The sequence below is a fragment of the Cyphomyrmex costatus genome, unplaced genomic scaffold (assembly GCF_001594065.2).
Source record: "Cyphomyrmex costatus isolate MS0001 unplaced genomic scaffold, Ccosl1.0 scaffold123, whole genome shotgun sequence".
NCBI classification, from domain to species: domain Eukaryota; kingdom Metazoa; phylum Arthropoda; class Insecta; order Hymenoptera; family Formicidae; genus Cyphomyrmex; species Cyphomyrmex costatus.
In genome coordinates, this window is record NW_017275207.1 from 634051 (window position 1) to 653881 (window position 19831).

Here is a 19831-nt window from a genome sequence, read left to right on the forward strand (position 1 = left end):
AGAGAGAGAGAGAGAGAGAGAGAGAGAGAGAGAGAGAGAGGAACAGTTTCAGCTACAAACTAAGGAGGACGATGAGAGAGAAAGTGATTCTCTCTCTCTTTTTTCTCTCCTTTTCTCGAAAGTTTCTGTTACCCACGTGCCCTTCTAACTTCACGAGAGTCACTCGAATGAAAGAAATAAAAAATAAAAAAGAGAAAGAAAAACACTCTACAAGAGAAGACTCTTGACTTGGAAACTACTATACCTCTCTTATGACCACGCGGGATCAGATTCATGCATCGCAGAGTCGCGACTCTCGACAACGATCGAAGGAAACAATGCTACACTTATATGCGATGGAGAACGCGTATAGGGTATAAACGGTGCGCGTAGCTCACTCGTGCGTGCCACGCAACCGATTGTGCCGATCGAGACCGGAAGAGAGGCCCCGTTCTCTCCTCTTCAGTTGCGAACACAGTGCGGCGAACGCGAAGTGGCAAGCGCAAAGTGGCCAACATTTCAGATGCGAGCTTCGTCGAGGCGTGATTAACGCGGCACGTTTCGCTGCTCCGAGAGAGAAGAGAAACGTTTTACGGCTTGTGCGACGAGAGACTGGGCTCTCGAAGCTCGGCAATGAACGATCAGTGCACACGTAAACACCTTGTGCTAATTCATTCTTAAATCTGCTCGCGCTGAGTAAAAGGATTATTTTATGTCGAGTAAAGAATCTCCCAAAAGTAACTTTTGCCAAATATTTTCAATGTTAAATGGAAAATTGTATTTTCTTTTCTTTTTACGTATATGATATATCTTGTAAAATTTAATAAAAAGAGTAAATGTGAATTCTTGTATTATGAATTAATAGCTTAATTATATATAATATTCAGAAAATTTTATTTGTAATACAGAAAATTTTATTTTAGTCATATTGAAGACAGTTTTTAATAAATAAAAGTTGCACTACAATGAATTGCATGACTAAAATAAAATTTTTGAAAGTTGTAAAACAAAGTTCTTCCTTTTACAAATCCCTTTTTTATTAACTTTTTTCTTGTATTTTGCATACAAATAAATTCTTGACGCAAATTATTTAGAAATAATCAACCACAAATCTCTATCATATAATCTTTTAAGTTAGCTTTGCGTGGAAGGTTACAATACTAAAATCTGGTTTGACTAAACGTCAAGCTGGTAAACGACCGGTTAAGATTGAAGGCACGAGAGCGGAGAGGCACGTGGAGGGAGGAAGCCTTGGATGGAAGAGGCCAGATGCACTCCACATCGAATGGCGTCAGAATGGCAGCGATGATACAGATGTTACGCGCGCGTGATGCTCGCTCAGGCGAATAAGAGTCAACGTCGGTGTGGAAAGTCTGACGGCCATTATTATTAGGGGCCCGGCTAATAACACGTAATGCCGACCGCGGCCGTCCTTTTTTTCGTGCATTTTTATTAGCGTTCCTACTCACCCCACGATATAGTGTCGTACTTCCCCTCGCCTATGCGTGTGACGCCATAGGTGCGCGGTGCACGCGAAGGCAGAAGTGAACGGATCGGGGCACCACCCGTTCCGGTGTGACACTTCGCACCCCTCGGGATGACGATTATCATTCTTAACCCGACTAGAAAAGCCAGTCGATGACAATGGCCGGCCATGATGCGTTAGCAACGGCCATCCAGATGTCGTAAAAATGGCGCGAGGGGGGTGGGAATGGTGGGACCTAAGAAGACGTAGGGAGGAACGCGAGGTATAGCGAGCCGAGGATGCGTACTCGTTAGAAATGATGACAGCGCATAAACTAAACTAAACTATAACGTACATATATAACTATGATAAATAAACAGTGAATTTCTCAACATGACTCTCTATCCAGTTATTCATACTTTGTTAATATCCTCATAATTTAAATACTACATTTTTAAATTGCGAATAAAAAATTAATAATTTATGAAAATTAATTTTAAATTACTGCAAAATTATATTACTTCAGAAATAGCGGTCAAAGAGCGTTAATTATTTCGTTTCACTTTAATTACAGTTAGCTTGTTAAGTTGAGTAAAAACATTCAATGATCGAGAAATTCGGTAAAAATCACAATCTCACTGATATCGTTGCAACAAATTCCAAAAGAATTGCGAGAACAATTTTTTAGAAGGGATGTTTCGGAACATGTAGTGTAGTTATATAACTGGGTAAAAGAGAGCCCTCTTGTTGCGAAATTACTACCGTATCGCTTGAGAGCGGATAGGAATAAGGGGTATAATCCGTTTCGACCTAGTGCCTAATCCTACGAACAAATTTATTGGATTCTCCGCCCCTTAAAGCCGAATATGCATTCGAATTTTCGAAACGCGTACTTGTCGGAAATGTATTTCGCGGATTAGGGATTTACGTTGCTTCTCGACCGAGCCGCTAAATCTTGTGTAACAATGAACATTACATTATTCGCAGACACAAAAGGACGCAAAAAAAAAACAGATAAAATTCATGATACCACACAAAATACAATTTTGACGCAATAACTAAAAAATATGGATCATGTGTTGTTCTGAATAATATAAGTATATTATATTGATATTATTGTGACTCTCAGGCAAAATTTTATCACCATCGTGGGGATGAAGAAGCGCCCTAGATTTGTAATGGGCCTCAAAGTAACAATGAAAATTATTGTGATACTCCAAAGTTAATAGAGCGAGCGCAGGTGAACTTCCGTCGTTCAATTCATTTGGCCAACGCCGTCGCGATTAACAGTCGAATAATTCGATATAGGACCGTGACAACGGCCGTGTAAAGTTGTATTCAAAGAGTTAACACATTCACCGGCTCGTCGATGACGCGTTTCCGCGCGAGGAGCAACGGCGGACGAGTTCCGGGCAGAACGGGCGCTCTCCAGCCGTGTTAAATGGCCGGAAAGAAACGAGGTGTCGACCCCGGACTGGATTAAAGGCTAAGCTGTGGAATATGGACCGTGCTGGTATAGTACACGAGGCTGCCAGCACGCGTATGCGAGATATAGACACCGGTAGTCAGTGGTACGTGAACGCGAAGGGGTCGCCCGCGTGTCCGACGCATATACTCATTTGCATGTGCACTGATTTAATACACCCACATTCGCCCGACCCGTTGACCGATACAGCATATAATAATGTGACAATGGCTTTCAAAGCAGAGCGAAAAGAAAATTTTAGAATTTTCATGTATTGCTCATTAATTAATAACAATTAATATATATTGATTATAATTGTACTCGAAAACTCGGCATACAATACTATCCAAACTGTATACAGCTATACATATATATGTGATCAGAAATGACACACGAATAGAAAACTATTATAGGTATCAACTTGCGACCCCTATTTCTAACTTTTAATTAACCCTTTATCCCCGTGTTTATTTCATATACCTATACATTGACCATGTTTAGGATCAAAATAGACCCAACCTAAAATATTTATCAAAACATTTGTAATATATGTATATTTTTCTATATTCTTTTATTTATTAAATAAAAGTTATTATTAATTATTTAAAAGGTTACACGCGCATATATTATGAAATAATTATTAAATAATTTATGTGTGATCTTTTTGTTGATAATACTGTAATACCACAAGAAGTTTAAAAACGCTCGGATTAAAAAAGACCCCCAAACACGAGTAGAGGGTTAAGCCTTCAATGAGCAATTCAAGTTTCACTTTATTACACAGTATAATATTATAAAATGATAATTAAATATTTAAAATTTTAAATATTTTTAATTTTCAATGATCTAAATGATAATGTATATTTATAATAGCACATGAGGTCATCTCTCAGTAAGACAATATTCATAAACGATGACAAAACTATATGAGACATACAGGCTGCACTTTGTTCACGCATCAAAGGATTAAACAACAACAATGTGAACACTACAGACCAGAGAGACGCCACGGACAAACGCGGAGGCGGACACACGGGAAGAAGTTCGAGAATCGATCAAGCGAGCGGGCAGACGCTGGAATCTACAGAGAAAGCGCGTGAAACCAAGCAAAGAGAAGCGCGGGGCGATGCAGAAAGGAAAATATTGGAAACTCCATTAGCGGCGGTGCAACCAGCCGTACACCGGAATACATAAGCAGCTCCTATAGAGAGCGAGAGGGAGGCAGATGAAGAGAACACGGTGGAAAAACGGTGGAGCAGCTATGGGGATTATTACGCGATTCATTTGTAACATTCCCTCCCCGTTTCCAGCAGTTACCGCTGTATCTCTCCCTTTCTTCGAGGTCTCTCCTTATGATCTTTTCTCGGTTTCGCTTAGACGCATACTCGACGGAGAGCCGAATATCTGCCAAATCTTCTTTGCGTTCCGGCAGTTTCCTCCATTCTTCTCTTCTCTTTCTCCCCATTTTATTTATTCTTTTTGTTAAATTCTCTTATGTATAATTTATTTGTTAAAATATACACAATAAGTACTTCCATTTTATTTAACTTTGTCTTGCACTTGGGTGTCAAATAATTTAAACAAATTTTTCACTTTTTGAGTTTATATTTACAAAAAAGGGTTGAAGTAAAACAAAATAAATTTTGCTCAAAAAGAACATCTGACCCAATCTTGTGAAACGTTCACCCCGAAAAATATAATTTTTGTATTAGCAGAATCCGTTAAATATTAAAGGATTTCATTCTTATATACGGCCTCAAGAGGAATCCTCCGAAATTAAGCGGAAAATATTTTAATCACACTATTCTTTGATTAAATTAGAGTAATTTCGTCTTACAGTATTAATCTTGTGCTGTTCTTAATATGAATTTTCCTTAGAGGAGGGCACTTTGCTTTAAGGAAATATATATACATATATGTATATTATTCTTCTTAATACACAACACAAAGAAAACTGTTAGAACAATATCATTTCTGATGAATAGTTCACTATATTAGAAGAGGAGAATTACTTTTTCTGTGAAAATTTTCGCTCAGAATATGAGATTACCAAAATTTTCATTTTATGATTAAATTTTTTTGGGGGTGTTTATTTTGGAAAAATACATAAAAGAGAAATCATAAGAGATTTTCTCACGCGAATCGTACGCGAAAAATAAGAAAGTAAATTACCACGGCGGATTTCGTGATAAGGCGTTACGTCAAATATTGCATCTCACTTTGTTGTTATACATTTTCTGGGGTTGTTATAACGGGCGGTCGGGAGGAACGTTAATTTGCTTTTTCTTAATTCGATGCGTCGTGCGGAACGACGAATCGCCAGCCACTAAACGCCGTGAAATCGCTCGACGATAACGCGGATCTCGCGGCGCACGGAACTCGCGCGATTATTTCCGGCCTCTTGAGCCGCGATGTACTTTTGCAAGTTTCGCCTCTTCGAGACTTCCACACCCTCCTGCTTCTCCTCCTTCTTCTCCTATTCAACCGATCTTGCACCCCGTCTTCCTCCTTTCCGCCTGCTCCACTTCCCCCCGCTGCGCGATGCGGTTAAACTCCGTTTACGCACGGCGCGTCGCAGTTCCTCTCTTCCCGATTTCCACGAAGCTTTTCTCGAATCGCGGAACATCGTGGCTGAGCCAGTTACCCCCGATTCGCGCCCCTGGTTTGCAACTATTCGAACGCGGATGACATGAGATACTCGCTAACCAGAAGAAAAGTAACGCATTCCCGGTATTCGCAAATAAGGGGAATATTTATTCGTCAAAGATGCTGAGTGAATCATATTTATTACATAACATCTTAACACGAATTATTATTATATTCTTACCATTTTATTACTAGAAATTGTGTTCTTAAATCAATTTTTACCTTGAGTCGTTAAAGAAATTGAACCAGTTATCATAAAAAAATTCGATATTTTTTACGTAAATTTTAACGTTTTCTTTTATAAATATGGAATAATGAAAAATATGAATTTTAAGACAATATATGATTACTATATTAGAATAGTTTTTTAAGCAGACTTGCTCTAGACTTGTAATACACAACTGAAGGATATACTTAAGTCAGCCGTTAAAAGAGATAGATGTAAAGAGAGAAAAAGAAAGTACACTCTTTTGTGAAATATCTATTCTACGTAAAGAAGCTGTCATCCAGGCTTAATGCGACACGTGGAAGATGCGTTCTTCTTTTATCGGCGATGTAAGGACGGAAGGTACCATGATAGAGAGCGATTAAATGAGCGAAGGGCTGAACTTCGAGGCGCGCTAATGCGTCGGGCAAACTCCGTGACGCCTGTGCACAGTTGGTTAAACCGGCAAACATTGACTGACTTTCACGCATTTCGCGTTAATTCGACGATGTCGGAGATGTCTCTTCGTTACTAGCAGTATCAGTCGTGCAAGTATTTATCTATTGTAAACAACGGACACTTATGATAGACTTGCGTTTCTAAATAACTCATTAGTTACTACTTGAATCTCGCACTTATATTTATACTTTTACGAGATCAATTTTAAGACAAAATACAATATTTAGTCAGCTGGTATACGTTTCATATATATGATTTGGAAATATTATAATATTGTATATTTACTGCAACATATAATTTGCGGCCAATGTATTTATAAATAATGCTATAAGAAGGAAGTCCATAATGTAATTGCATATCCCTTGTGTTGTTTTGTTAACAACGTTAATAATAAATAAAATACAACGAATTAATGTTATAAAAATCATCTAGAGGTAATTTTAGTTTCCCTTTATGGTATAGTTATAAAAAAACCTTGATTCTGAGATTTCTATAATAATAATGTGATAAATATTAACCGCACGAATCGCCTTTTCGCACTACTTGCAAATTTATAAGGACGAACAAAATTACACTTAATTCAGCTGACGCAAAAGCTCGTAATTGAAGACGTTTTATTGCTGACCGGTGTGGCCGCGAACGATCTCGCGTCGATGCTACAAATCGCGCACTACAGGCGACCAGAATGTAAATCAAAAGCGCTTTCGAAACTTCTCCCCAATGGTTGAAACCAGCGCGGTGGTGGCAGGCGAAGGCCTTAATTCGTTTACGACTTGCAAAACGAGCCTTCTGGGAGCGCGCAACTGGTAGCCAAACAGTTTGCACACCGTCATGCACCCCCGTGGCATGTCCCAAGGGTGCTGCTGACGAAATAAAATCCCGCGGCAAATAAAATCGCCGCGGTTTAGCTCTGACAATCTTGATGGATCGATAATGAGAAATTTAAAGCTTCAAAGGACATAAGTGGGTGGAAGCATTCAAAGTCTATTACGATGTGTAATTGAAACAATTTTCCGTGATGTTTATATAACTGTTACTATTTACAGCTATTATTACTTGTAAACTCTTAAGGAGCAAACAAATTGTATTGAAATTTCTTTGAAATCCCCTATCTAGGTTCTCGATTATATTATTCTTAATTAATTATTCGTAAACAATAATGAGTTAACTAGACGGCTGTATGAATAAATAGGTGGAGAAAGGTTAAATACAGTCGATACTTAATAATATCTATAGTACAAATTTTATATATTTTCAGTTATCTAAACTATGTATCGAATACTATCGAATTTGAGACGTAATCATAAACTGAAGTTGAAATAATAATAACACAAGTTCGTTTAGTTCAATAATGATACCAATAAACATCTTAAAGCTCTACGAAGAATTTATTGACAAAAATACTCATTTGAATTATTAAAATTAGTTAATCGGTTAATTTTTCTTTTCTTTTTATTCTATGTAAAAAATAAAGTTGAAGATAGAATAAACAAAAAATATAGTAATCAGAGCAAATTAGGATTAGTAGACGCACATTGTGCATCAAGTGGACTTATGTTAGATCATCGATAAATTCGTCATCGGAAAAAGAAGATATTCGTTTAGATTCGCTCACGAATCCTTTGAACACGTAATCGTCCAGATAGGGCACGCAGATTGCGTGCAGATTGGCTCATTTATTTCCTCGGAGACATATCGTGGATCAAAAACGAATCCAGTCATTGTAAGTCAATGCGAACGTAACAGACATCGTGTCTGATTGCAACACTTTTATAGCGGATTCGTGAGATCTCGTTATGTTTTTAGGTCTGGCTTTCTAAGAAAGGATTCTATAGGAAAGAGTAAGAACTCTTTGGAAAGATGGGTTCAAGACTACATAATTAGTTTCTTTTTTAGAATGATACTTTGGTTTTCCATTCTAAGAAATCTAAAAAATATTTTATATAATAAAATTAACAAATATTCAGTCACATACATTGATCTCGTTTCTATAATAATATTCATTGATTATTAGATTATTATAAAGATTCTTAATTAAGATTAATATCAACATTTTCAGGTTATTGTAGATTAAGAAGATTTTAAAATCTACCATTTATAAATAATACCGTAAAAAATTTAAAAAAAAAAAGAACGTATTTTACGCTCCCTACATATTTTTCCCGTCGTGTTGTTCTCACCGAAACATTGTTGATTTAACTTAAATGTGGAGCATTTCAGCACGCCTGCAACCCGATGATCTCTCCCTATCTGTTTGCCGATGATCGATGTAAAATTGCAGTGGAAACAAGACCGCGCGCTATAACGAACGGTGTTGTTTCGCCTTCCCTGGAGGGATCTGATTGCAAACGAATGTGGCGGGGTTACGGTCTCCCTTCATAGACGATTAATCCAGTTTACTCGCAGACGTTACCTCGGCATGGGGATCTTGTAAGCCGAGAATCCGCACAAACGTCCCTCCCGCGCTTAAATGTATTCAATTACGGGACTCAAACCTGAGCGAGGCGTTCTCTTTCTTCGTCCCTCTTTCTTTCCACTCTCTCATATCTTTCTATTTTCATACACTCGTGTAACCGAAGTTCCGACTTTTTGACTGCTATTCCGATATTTTTTAAGAACACGAATTTGCAAATTGCTCGGCGGTTTATGAGTTCGTCTCGTTGAAATATGTGTGCTCTTTTACTATTGGACTATTGTAAAACGCGCCAATTGCTTTAATTAGCAATATTTGTAGAGAAAAAAATTTCACTATACATATGTATAATACTATATATACTTTGTTTATATAAATATTTCATATACTTATAATGATATAGAGTACAATACAACGGACGACGACGCTCTAAACCAAGCTTCAAAGCAAGATAGTCGTGCACGAACAAATCAATTTTAATGAAGCACGTGCATATATATATGTATATGTGATGAAATAATGTCCTGTATACAACACACATGCTGTAATCCGCGTTGATTGCATTTCAAATAATGTAAAAAAAACGAAATCGCTTTTTCTAATAGATTTGTATGACAATTCGTCACAACGTACATTTTACACTCTAAAACGCTTTATGAAAAATATGTATGTTGAGTTAACACATTCGAGAACGTTGTCATATGTATTTCTAACAATGTACTACCGAATACTGTACAGGGGTATACACGGTAATCATCGAGAGACAGAATCAAAGCTCGCGAAAGCTCTCGGTGCGAAAAGTCAGAAGATCGCGATTCCGCGATATTCTCCGGTGTTTTCCACTGTCGTGCCGTCAGGGTTAGATGATAGAGCAAGAATAGAAAAGAACACAGGATACAGCAAGAGCAACGAGAGAGAAAGAGAGAGGGGAGGGGGGAAGAGGGAAGGAGAGAGAGAGAGAGAGAGAGAGAAGAATGGAGGGAGAGAAAGAGCCAAAAAGAGGGAAAAAGAGACCGAGAGAGAAAAGGGTCACGACAGAGAGAGAGAAAATGCAGAGCGAGAGAGGAAAAGAGAGTTAAGCCTGCAGGCTGCAGACAGAGGTACCAGAGCAGCGGCGGGCAGCGGTGAGCAGCCAGCAGCAGCAGCAGTGTGGCGCAAAGCGAAAGCAGGAGGGAGACAGGCATCTCGCCCTTCTTTTGTCCCTGGGCTTCGGCCCGATATTGAAATGGAGTCGTTTGAGTGTGAATAATTTGCTTTGCCCGGGCCCACCCCTCCGCCGCCGCCGTCGTGCCGTCCCTCTCCTTTGCCGCTCTCGGCCCGGCGCGACTACCACCGTGATCGGCCCCCCTCGTGTACCCTCAACTCCCCTCGTGGCCCCCCCCCTCCCCCCCCGTCAACCCCGCTACAGGCCGCGTTATTTCACGTCGCACCAGAGAGAGTTGTTCGCATTTCGCGATTTCCGTGACCACGAATCGAGGCTCCACCATCTTCTGCGTGGAATCCCTCGAAGGGCACGGGCACAATTTTTGGAGGAACGTATTTTATTATAAAGGCCTATTTGTACGACGGAAAGATTTGAAAGCAATAACCTTTATTGGATCAGCTCGTAACACACTTTAAAAGGATCCAGGAGCTATTCTACAAATTAAATGTTATCATGTTTATATAGGTTTAATTTGTTAACCCAATTCTGACTCATTCTAATTGTAAGTGAAATTCCGTGGGTGTTAATAACGAGTTAGGTTTGATGCATGTCAAGTCTCCTTTCTCAGCGGAGCAGAGCGAAATGTAGCGAGTATTACCAACATAAAATACGTCACCAACTAACATAATATATTATGAAATAAGGGCCATGGCACACAAAAAAACGTAAGCGTTAAGCAAATTGGCCAATCAACAGAAAAGACTGGTCATAATGTAACCAATCCAACATGTTAATTTTCTTATTGCTTACATTTTACCGTTCAAGTTTCTTTTATGTACCCTAAAACTTTTAACGGTCAATCTAGATTTCAAGTGCTACTATATTTTTCTCGGAATATATTCATAAAACTACAAAATGTTATCTTGGATCACATCAAATCTTCAGAATGTGTTATTAGACGCTAGTTTAATGGATTTGGTTTATTCGAAAATCGACATAGAGTTCCGATTAGAAGTCTCCTGTCGCATAAACAATGTGACATCAATGTGAGAGCTCGTTTTACGCACGTACGCGTATCTCGAGGTGAGGCGAGAGTGAACCGATCATTATAAATTCCAAACTATTGTCGCGAACAATCGATCGAATGACTGTGCGACCCTGATCGTTCCGATCGTCCCGAGTGTGAACGCATAAGAACAATTCGCGTTCCTTATTTCTCGGATGCTGGTCAGATTGGGTACGCCAGTGAATAAATTAGCACGAATCATCGTCACGCGTCGCGTCGCTACGATTCGTCGGCGAAATCCGTGCGTGGAATGATCAACATATACGACACGCATGCCATGCATGACGAGCCAGAGTTAAAATTACGACGACGTAATCGTCGCATAACACGGCCTTGCTCCGTGAAATGTGTTAAACACTCGATCATCGGTCACGGGCGGATGAGAACATTAATGATGGATTAGATGAGTCGAAGGCTTTTCTTAAAATTTAGAAACTGAAGTTCTATACAAAACGTTTTAGCAATGTGGATGTATTCCGTGTAAACTTGCGCTCATTTTATAAATTATAATGAGTGTGTCTGAATAAAGATATCTCGAGATATTAATAATAACTTGACATGAATAATAAAAAAAATTGTATGCTTTTATTGATTTCGATGTGAGGCTGCTTTTAATGGAAGCTTAACTTGTTTCGTTTAAAAAATGTTTATGTAACTTAATTTCATAACAATTTACTACAATCTAAAGAACCTAAAGAAGTTCAGTAAACATTATACAAATATACTTTGAAAGAACAATTTTGCGCATTCACCGTTTTCGCGGCAAAAGTGATGAATCTCTGGTGTAGCGAATGCAAACACGCGTTCAATCCATTTTAAATTTAATCGTCGATAGGACAGAAGCGCGACTTCTTTCGCTTCGTGCGCCCGGAACAAACACAACGTGCGAAAAAGAGCGAAAGGTGGAGTTTGAAGCTGAGGGGGACGAAAAAGTCGGTCGTACACCGAGTATTAAAGAGTGCCGCTTTTGTTGAAAAGACGTCCGCTCGCGCCGACAAAGGCGAAGGTGAACGCGCGCGCGGGCGGCCGGATGATGAGCCAACAATGATCGAGGATTCATCAGGTTCTTTTAGGAGGCCAATGTCACCCGCCGATCGGTGAACGCGTCGCTACCCTGGCCATAGGGTATAATCCTTCTTAAACATGCAGAACGCATACGAGACGTCGTGTATATAATCCACTGGCGGTAGACGGTGAATTCAGTCAGCTCGTCAACATAACCGGCTAACAATCATCGTACAACGATGAAGGTAGTCATAAATTTATTATTTTATTTTTTATCTGTGATTCTTAGAATTATTTCTGATGGCGTGAAAAGATTCCACGATCAATTTTTTGGCGAATAATATTTAAATTAATTTAATTGTAATGATATATATTCAATCAGCTATTATAATCTTCGAAAACAGGTTTTCGTCAGTATCGTCCTCTTGGCTACCGCGGTCTTCGCTGAGCCACCGAGATACCGTCAACAATACCAGCAACAGAAACAATATTACTTCGCTCAGCAGCAAGAAGAGGCCGCTCCTTATCCCGCGTCTGGCTGGAAACCAGCGGGAGCCGTTTTTAATTTTCCTCAAAGACAACTTCAACAGAATGAAGCACCAAACGCGCCTCAGCAACAGTACGGAGCGCCAAGTGCGCCTCAACAACAATATGGAGCACCAAGCGCGCCTCAACAACAATATGGAGCATCAAATGCACCTCAACAACAATATGGAGCACCAAATGCACCTCAGCAGCAATATGGAGCACCAAATGCACCTCAGCAGCAATATGGAGCACCAAGTGCGCCACAGCAACAATATGGAGCACCAAGTACGCCACAGCAACAGTATGGAGCACCAATCGTGCCTCAGCAACAATATGGAGCACCAATCGCGCCTCAGCAACAATACGGAGCATCATCAAATCCTCAACGAAAATACGAAGAACCGGAAGAGTCTACAACAACTGAGACTCCTAACACCACCGAAGAGGAAGAAGTATCTACTGTTCAAGGCATCACTGAATCTGAGGTAAATAAAATACGAACTTTTTTTTTTTGGAATTAGTGAAATATGAAAAATTAAGCTAAAGTAGTTGTTATTAAATTTTTGTTATAAAGAACTTCGAATCCATAAAATTTATAAACATATATATATATATATATATGAGTATATTGCAAATTTGATAGATATAACATCTTTCACCGATTGTGAAAATTAACTTACTGTTTTATTCGTATATATACGCTAAATACAAATAGGATTTATGAAGAAAATTTTTATATTTTTTTGTCCATAGAGATAAATTAATTAATCGCGATCTCAATTAAAATTTATTGAAAAACTTGTAATCGCCAAAAATTTCAATTTCAATTTCATTCAATTTTGGAATAAATTTTTTCGAATATGCGCATTTTTCGTCTTTACATAACGTTATGTAACACAGATTTATCATCTTGCTCGAGAGAGAAAACGCGCTGGTCCATTGAATTGGCATGTGAACCTACACAAAAGCGAAGACAGTTCCGCGGAATTTAAATCGCACACTGAGGCTCCTCTTTTTCAATCTTCGGCGCTTGCTTGTTCTCATCGTTTCTCCCGTTCAACATTAGTATTCGAGGCATCGTTTACTTTCGATCGCGGGTCTCGTGCACGTGTGTGTCCGTACCAAATTCGAAGACTGACGTGACACAACCCATAATGCATTCACTCGTGATTCGAGGTCGTCTGCGAGAGCCTACGTCTTGTTTGGCAGGATATCGGAAAAAACAGAGAAATTTCCTCTTGCTGGAAAATGTTTTACCGAAAAACGAGAAATTATTCGCTTTATACATAATATAACATACATAATTTCTACAGATTTATTTAGTAAATAATCTCTCTGTATAAGATTCGTGTCGCAGATAATAACATAATTGATATTATAAGAAGCTTTTAAACAATTTTTTTATTACAACTATTATAGTTGTAATATATTTGATTTTACAAAACAAAATATTTTTATGTTACATATTTATCTCAGAACAAAACATTTTAAGTATTTTCTATAATAGAAATATTTACATTTTACTTCCTCTTTCAATGTACAAGTCACCAGTGACAGCAATTTACGACAAAATAAATTCCAATGTTATTTCAGTCCGAGCCCGTGAATTCAGTAAACGAGCTCGAGGACGAGGATGTGGATGAGAAGCAACCTCAGCAATCAGGAGAATACTACGTAGCACTTCCCGACGGTCGTCTGCAGCGCGTGCGGTACATCAGCCGTCAGAATGTCGAGGCTATGAAGTACTTCGCCAAGATTCGCGCCGACAATGTGGAGCCCCTTCGCGGTCCGATTTACGCGTACGCACCTTTGCAAAAGCTGGAGATCGTGCCGACCGGCTTGCAATTGTCCGTCGCCCCGGTCAGCTCGGTCGCCGCGGTTGCATCCGCAGATGCCAAACCACAGAAACTCGAGATTGAACCCGTAGCCGCGCAAGTGCAATATCAGTACGACAACCCCTCACGCGTGGTGCCTCTGGCTAATCCTTTGAGTACAACCTACACCGCCTACGCAGCTAACTATCAGGCACCGACAGCAGACTCCAGATTCCTCCTTACTTTCCAGTGAACCAAACATAACCCGACGTGACGACCCTTGTAAATTGCATTGTACATGTTGCATAAATTAGTGTGTAGTGACAATTAGGCTAAGCTGTTGACGCAATAAAGTTGATGGTAACGAAATTTTTTACCATGCTTAAATTACACGTCATCAAAAACTCCTAAAGAAATCACGAGGATAAATAATGATACTGAATGATCGATGATTATTAATAATTCCACGGAAATTCTTCTCGTATATGCGAAAGTTGTTTCAACACAAACCGATTTTTCCACAGCGATTATAATTGGACGAATTTCTTCAGTATATAATTGTGGACGTATTAGTAAGATAAAGAGAAAGGAGAGAGAGAGAGAGAGAGAGAGAGAGAGAGAGAGAGAGAGAGAGAGAGAGAGAAAAGAGAAAAACAGAGAGAGAGAGACCCGTCGGCATGTAGACGTGCCTAACCGCAAAATTCCAGAAATTTAATATCTCGCTTGGCGCAACCGGTAACAGGGTTGGGCGTTTCATAAGTTCACTCCAACGCAACCAATCCTCCAGAATTCTCCCAAAATTCTACAACCGGCGTTCCAACCCACACGGACCTCCTCTCTTTCCCCGGCATTCTCTAACTCTTCCTCTTCTTACCTCTTTACTGTGACGATCGGCGGGCGTCTTGGATGTTCTTTGCCAGTGGCCCACAATTTTGAAGGAATACGAAAATCTTCGTGAAATATTCACACGTTTCACACACTTGGATTACGACTTTGTCTAGGATTGGAGATATATGTAATTTTACGATTCTGCACGGAGAGAACGATTTTCCTGAAAAATCTAAAAATTTTAATGGTCTAACAAAATTATTCTCAGCTTCGTGACGAGCTAAATTTTTTAATTTTTCAACAATCGTTCTCTCTGTGTTGCAAGAATTCCTTTTTCTTTCTGGAACTACATGTATACTACTATATATGACAAAATCACATGGAATATTTTATACCGATTTACGCATTGAATTTATTATAATAAAAACGTACATGCCTAAGTAAGATAAATATATAAGATAAAAGCTATGATTTCTTATGACTATGATTAAGATCGATATAAGATGCGTAAACAGCATCAATAATTGTAAAATTGTTAGTCAATTTAACTCGTGATATTACTGTGATAGTTTATTGCGTTTCAAGTCTGAAAAAAATTCGGCGCGCAATCAAATAAATAAATTCACACGCAATTGTTTAGAAGCACCCGTGATCCAGCTTAGACCGTTGTGGCATTATCTCATTCGGCTTAAAGTAAATCATGTAAAAGACTGTATAAAGTAATTGACGAAGCATTCTGGAAACAATGAAATTCGCAATTTCAACTTGCGCCAGCTGTGCTACGAGCTACTTCATATCGAGCGTAATTATGCGAGCCAGGTTGGCGGGAACTTTTAATTAAGGTCCACCGGCAACACAAACCGCCCTTAAGAATTTAGTTGAGCTACCGTCCGACGGCGAACAAAGGGATACCCTCCAGCGTAGCCGGAGTAAATAGCCCGAAGAAGTATGAACGTCCTTACCGAGAGGCCGAGACTTCGACAAACGTAATCGGCTGATTAATTAATCCGGTCAAGCGGTCAAACCCAATTAAATCTCACCGAGTCGTTCGGCTCGAAAACATTATGACGATCGAAGCAATCTCGACGTAAACGAGTTTCTTCGCGGGGAAAAAAAAACTTGGCTCGCGAGATGCGTCTAATCCCTTTGCGCGTTTCTTTGGCCTTCTCCACCACCGTTCCCTGTCGGAAGCGCGAGAGAATCGCTTTGGAAAACAAAGTTTCTCCCGGCTTTCTATTCGCTACTCCCCGCACCATCACCATCCGTCGTTTTCTCGCTCTTCTGCACCCCGCCGAGCACGGAAGCGTCCCCGAGAGCCAAACAGCCGGTGCACCCTCCTTCCCACGGGATATTAATTTTTCGGGAAGTTGCGCCGTGCCGTTCCTTTTTTTTCCCTCCATCCGCCTCTCTTCCTCTCTTTCTCGCTGTCTTTTCGCGAAATACCTCGTTTTTCCTTGACAATTTGGATTTCGCACGATTACTTTCGAATCTTTATCCTAATTTTTAACTCTTAATAAACGAGATTGTCCTCTAATTATCTAGATTCTGAAGCATTTCAGTTCTCTTTTCATAATATTTTAAAAAACAATTTTTTCCTAACTGATTTGAAGAACGTTTTTCTCAATAATAAAAAATTGAAAGATCGACAGTTTTTAATTTATAAATTGATCTATCAAAAGCTTGTAAAATGTTCTATCAAAATTTATATTTAAATTGTTAAATTGTTCACTATATTCAATCTTTTCCGAAAATCCTAAATAATCCTTTAACTTGTGTGCGATATCGAAATAAAAAACCTTTTTAATTTTTTCACCACTCAATTACATTGTGTAAATAGATAATCCTCTTGTACCAAATGGATATTTTGCGAGTTCTCTTGGTAATCGCATAATTTGTTCCATGCGCTTTAGCAACATGAAACATTGGTAGAGAAGAGATTATCTTACACAATTTAGCAGCAACGTAATACATATCAAAATATCGATCGGCAGTTCTGCAACTCTCTTTAATTTCACCCAAAATGCTATCATTTTCACCGAAACGATCATTTCAAATGATAAAATAAGATAAATTAGTTATTTGTGAAGCACACCATTTGAGAAACAAGAAGATAATAAATAAACCAAACAAATTACTCCAGTTTATAGAACTGAATATCTATATAAATTTATTTAGATCGAAAGACATTTCTCTATTTAATTGTGTTTATATATCGATCTAATATCACTTATTGTCCAAATAAATTATCTGATATGTACATCATATTATTATTATTATAGTATCCTTTTGACAGATACTTCTTCCTATCTTACACCGACAACCAATTCGCGTTGTAATATAGTTCCTAGAAAAGAGATCATTCATCGTGAATGATCTCGACTGATCCACGAGGAACAAAGATTTCAGCAGTCGTGAGAGACGATAATAATTTTGGAGCACCTGAAGAGAACACAACGAGAAAGACAGAAGTGCAGGGGAACTTTAATAAAAAATGAATCGCAAAAGGAGCGAGAACAAAGAGGGAGAGACGGAGAGTAAACGCTAAGAAAAGACGGTGGGGGTCATGTAGTAGCCCCGTGGTGATAGACGTCGATGTGCGTCTATGAGGGTAACTTTCTCGCGGTTTCTGTGCGGTTACGAGAGAAGGTGGTAGTGACTCGTGCGTACTTTCGCGTGTACCGACACACACACCGCGGGCCGTCCGTTTGTTCAGTCGGTTTGCACGATGCTGGCTTAAGAAAATAGCGGGAGGCCCCTGTGGTGCCCTGGGAACGTGGCCAAGCTGATGTCTTCCTCGAACTCGAGTTCTCAGGATTCGCGAGGGAAGAAACATGAACGTTTCGTGCATGGCGAGTTCTAAATAGTTAACGACAAAATATTCGCACCCTGCGATTTTGCACAGCAATGTAAAGCTAGAGAATGTAAAACGAGAAACTTTTTGTTGATTCTATATTTCTTAAAAGTTGCTGAAAGTTTTTTGACGTTCCTTAATGCTTTTGTTGTTAGCGATGAAAGTTGCTGCTCTTGTCATATTTCTCTAATCAAATGTAAGCGATAAATATCTAAATAAAAGTTTCTCATTGTTGTTTCAGAGTAAGGGACGTAGTTTAATAAAGGCAGATTATTTCACGCATGAAAATATTTCGCTTCGCATCTCTTTCCCTTTCTTTCTCTATAACAGTAAAGTAATTTAAACAAATTTTAAATTATTAGAAATTATCACCCGCTCTAAGTTGAATTCTTAACTTCTAAAACCTAAATCTAAGTTTTAATCTTCGAAATAAGATTATTCTTCTGTCGTTGTTGTTTGCTTTTTTAAGCACTGCACACTTTGAAATTATTAAATTCTTTTAAGATCGCGTTGTATGTACAATGGACAGATTGACTTATGCGACAGCTATATTCTCATTGCTGTATATTTATCATAATAGTATTCCATTTACAAGCTTTCGTTGCTTTTTGCTTTTCAAGTCTCTTCGCGCGAAGGATCGCAAAGACAACAATAAAAAAAGAAAGAACGGAAGAGTAGCGGGAGAGAGGAGCAGGGAAAATACGTGGCCGCGTGTGCGTTCTATACGCGCTACCATTGACGGTGATTGAAGATCCCCCGTCGACAAGCACGTCGAACTCTTTTCGGCTCTTTCGAAGTCGGCACCTGCTTTCGCTCGATTGCAACGACAACGACGACGATGTCGGCCTTTGTGATCCTTATTCCTTGTGTCAGCGTATCCCTCGCAGTTTTCACAAGCTGCATATATCGCTCGTGAATACATATACGCGTAAGCACATGCGTGTTTGTGTGTGTGTGTGTGCGTGCGTCGACTGCGTGTAGTGATGGCAATGAACGAATTGCATCACAGGGTATGTCGATATTGAATTGGAAGGAGGCGGGAGGGACAGGGGTACCGAAAACAATAAAGCACGCTATAACGAGAGAGAAGTCGCTCTTTGATTAATATCGCTGAATTAATAGGAATTTGAAGAAGGGAGCACGGTGTCCGTGGAACCAACTGGTAATGTGAATTAATCATGAAAAACTGATCGCGTATATCAGCCATTTATTGGAACAATAATAAAATAAGTCTATCAAATGAATGATTTGGTCTTAAACTCTAAGGTTATTCTAATATTTTTAGTCATAATTTCATACTTATATTAAGTTTATTAATTATGATTTTAAGATGACATAAAATTATATAATCATAATATATATTTATTTACATATATATAATTTCACTTCATACACTAAGCAGTAAAAATTGTTATGATATAGAATTTAAAAAGTTTTAGTTTTAAGAAGAATTTAAAAAATTTAAAAAAAGATTTTCGTTTCAAAATGAACAAAGTGTGACCACTGTTCAGCTCGGATTAGGTCAATCGCGAAATGGAATCATATGAAATTCAGCACGCATAAAGACTATAATTCAAACAGTGAGTAGAGCGCGATAAGTGTGACTTCGCAATGCTGAAGTATTATGTAATACCGCAGGTGATTGATCGACGAGTTACGATCTTACGTAATTCATTGTTCGTTGACTATATATAACTACATGTCAACATATTTTTTTCTTATTTCCATGATTTTTGTGATGCCATTTTGTAGGAAATCTAACAGATCTAATAGATTTCTTTCAGAAAATTCACGAGTTCTTCTTTTCATCACTTGAAATTATTATACCATAAATTCTTCTATAATAAAAATTTGATGGAATGCCATTATTAATAACGCAAGATAAGAGTTTTTTCGCTCATATTGTTAACACAATTTAACCAAACAAGTCGACAACTATACTGTAATAAAATAATTTTATCAA

General features: G+C 38.7%; 2 protein-coding genes across 2 annotated transcripts in view; one reads left to right on the forward strand and one right to left on the reverse strand.

The window, feature by feature from the left end:
• Positions 1–19831, reverse strand: part of LOC108780946 (paired box protein Pax-6) — an 87272-nt gene that overhangs the window by 9977 nt on the left and 57464 nt on the right. The window lies entirely within an intron of this gene.
• Positions 12064–14531, forward strand: LOC108780957 (involucrin). The gene is made up of 3 exons (XM_018548810.1): positions 12064–12092; positions 12252–12860; positions 13969–14531. The coding sequence occupies exons 1-3, from the start codon at positions 12087–12089 to the stop codon at positions 14440–14442; spliced, it is 1089 nt and encodes a 362-aa protein (XP_018404312.1). The 5' UTR covers positions 12064–12086; the 3' UTR covers positions 14443–14531.